Here is a 1,024-nt window from a genome sequence, read left to right as displayed (position 1 = left end):
GCTTGAGAGTCAAGATCAGAGCAAATTTTTTTTACTTGAACGTTAACAAAAATGCTGAAATACAAACAGCTGGTGATATTTAAAGATGAGGAAAAGTATGAATCATCTTTCAGGAAAAACCTCTCATGAAAAGAGCCAGTTAGTAAAATAGATGGTTTTTGTAAGCTGAAGAAAATGTTTCTCATGCTAAGAGGGGAAATCCTTGTAACATTCTTCAGAATGTTTCATAGCATAAATTATGTTATTGAATGAAATTGGATTTGTAATTAGAGGATTCTGTTTACAAAGATGGTTTTAATTGGTCTAATGATTCTCCTGTTACCATGATTTTCATGAGAAATAGTACAGAATTGATTGAACTTTATTTTGTGTCAGCAGAGGTGACACTTGAATTTTAAGTTGCCATTAGATTTAAGGAAAGAGAAAAGAAAATGATATAATTAATAAATATGATATAATTAATAAATAGTTACATATTTGCAACATGATCCAGAGCCCATGGATAATATACATAAATCCCTGGTTTAGCAATGCTACCAGAGTTGATGGTGGATTGTCAGTTTGGATAATAGTGCTATGAGCTGTGCTTGCAAGCAAAGCGACAAAATTGTCCTGCATACACTCATCTATTGCCATAGCATTGGTTTATATATAATGAAATAAAATTATTCGGCCCTTGTGGCCAATACAGAAATCATTGTTATTATTATAATTCACTTCTATATTTAAGAGATGAGGAATTATGTACATTATTTACATTTGACGGACATTTGTCCTCATCTTGTTTGTTAACACAACGTTTCGGCTGATATACCTTCCAGCCTTCATCAGGTGTCTTGGGGAAATTTTGAACATAGGTTCTCATTCCTAAGGTATTTTTTGATGTTGTTGTTATTATTATTATTATTATTATTATTATTATTATTCAGGTCACTGCCTGGAATCGAACTTGGAATCTTGCACTTAGTAGCTACAAACCCCAAGATTCCGAGTTTGATTCCAGGCAGTGACCTGAATAATAATA

At 32.2% G+C, this 1,024-nt stretch overlaps 2 protein-coding genes across 7 annotated transcripts in view; one reads left to right on the top strand and one right to left on the bottom strand.

Annotated features, from left to right (window-relative positions):
- LOC106870372 (uncharacterized) overlaps nucleotides 1–1,024 on the bottom strand; it is a 213,924-nt gene that overhangs the window by 100,360 nt on the left and 112,540 nt on the right. The window lies entirely within an intron of this gene.
- Nucleotides 86–1,024, top strand: part of LOC106877078 (SCAN domain-containing protein 3-like) — a 2,123-nt gene continuing 1,184 nt past the window's right edge. The window contains exons 1-2 of the mRNA XM_052965601.1: nucleotides 86–95; nucleotides 271–380. Coding sequence (XP_052821561.1) covers nucleotides 86–95; nucleotides 271–380 — 120 coding nt within the window. The remainder of the gene's footprint in view (nucleotides 96–270; nucleotides 381–1,024) is intronic.

The sequence above is a fragment of the Octopus bimaculoides genome, chromosome 1 (assembly GCF_001194135.2).
Source record: "Octopus bimaculoides isolate UCB-OBI-ISO-001 chromosome 1, ASM119413v2, whole genome shotgun sequence".
NCBI classification, from domain to species: Eukaryota; Metazoa; Mollusca; class Cephalopoda; order Octopoda; family Octopodidae; genus Octopus; species Octopus bimaculoides.
Note: the sequence above shows the minus strand (reverse complement) of the source record. Positions and strands in the feature narration are given on the sequence as shown.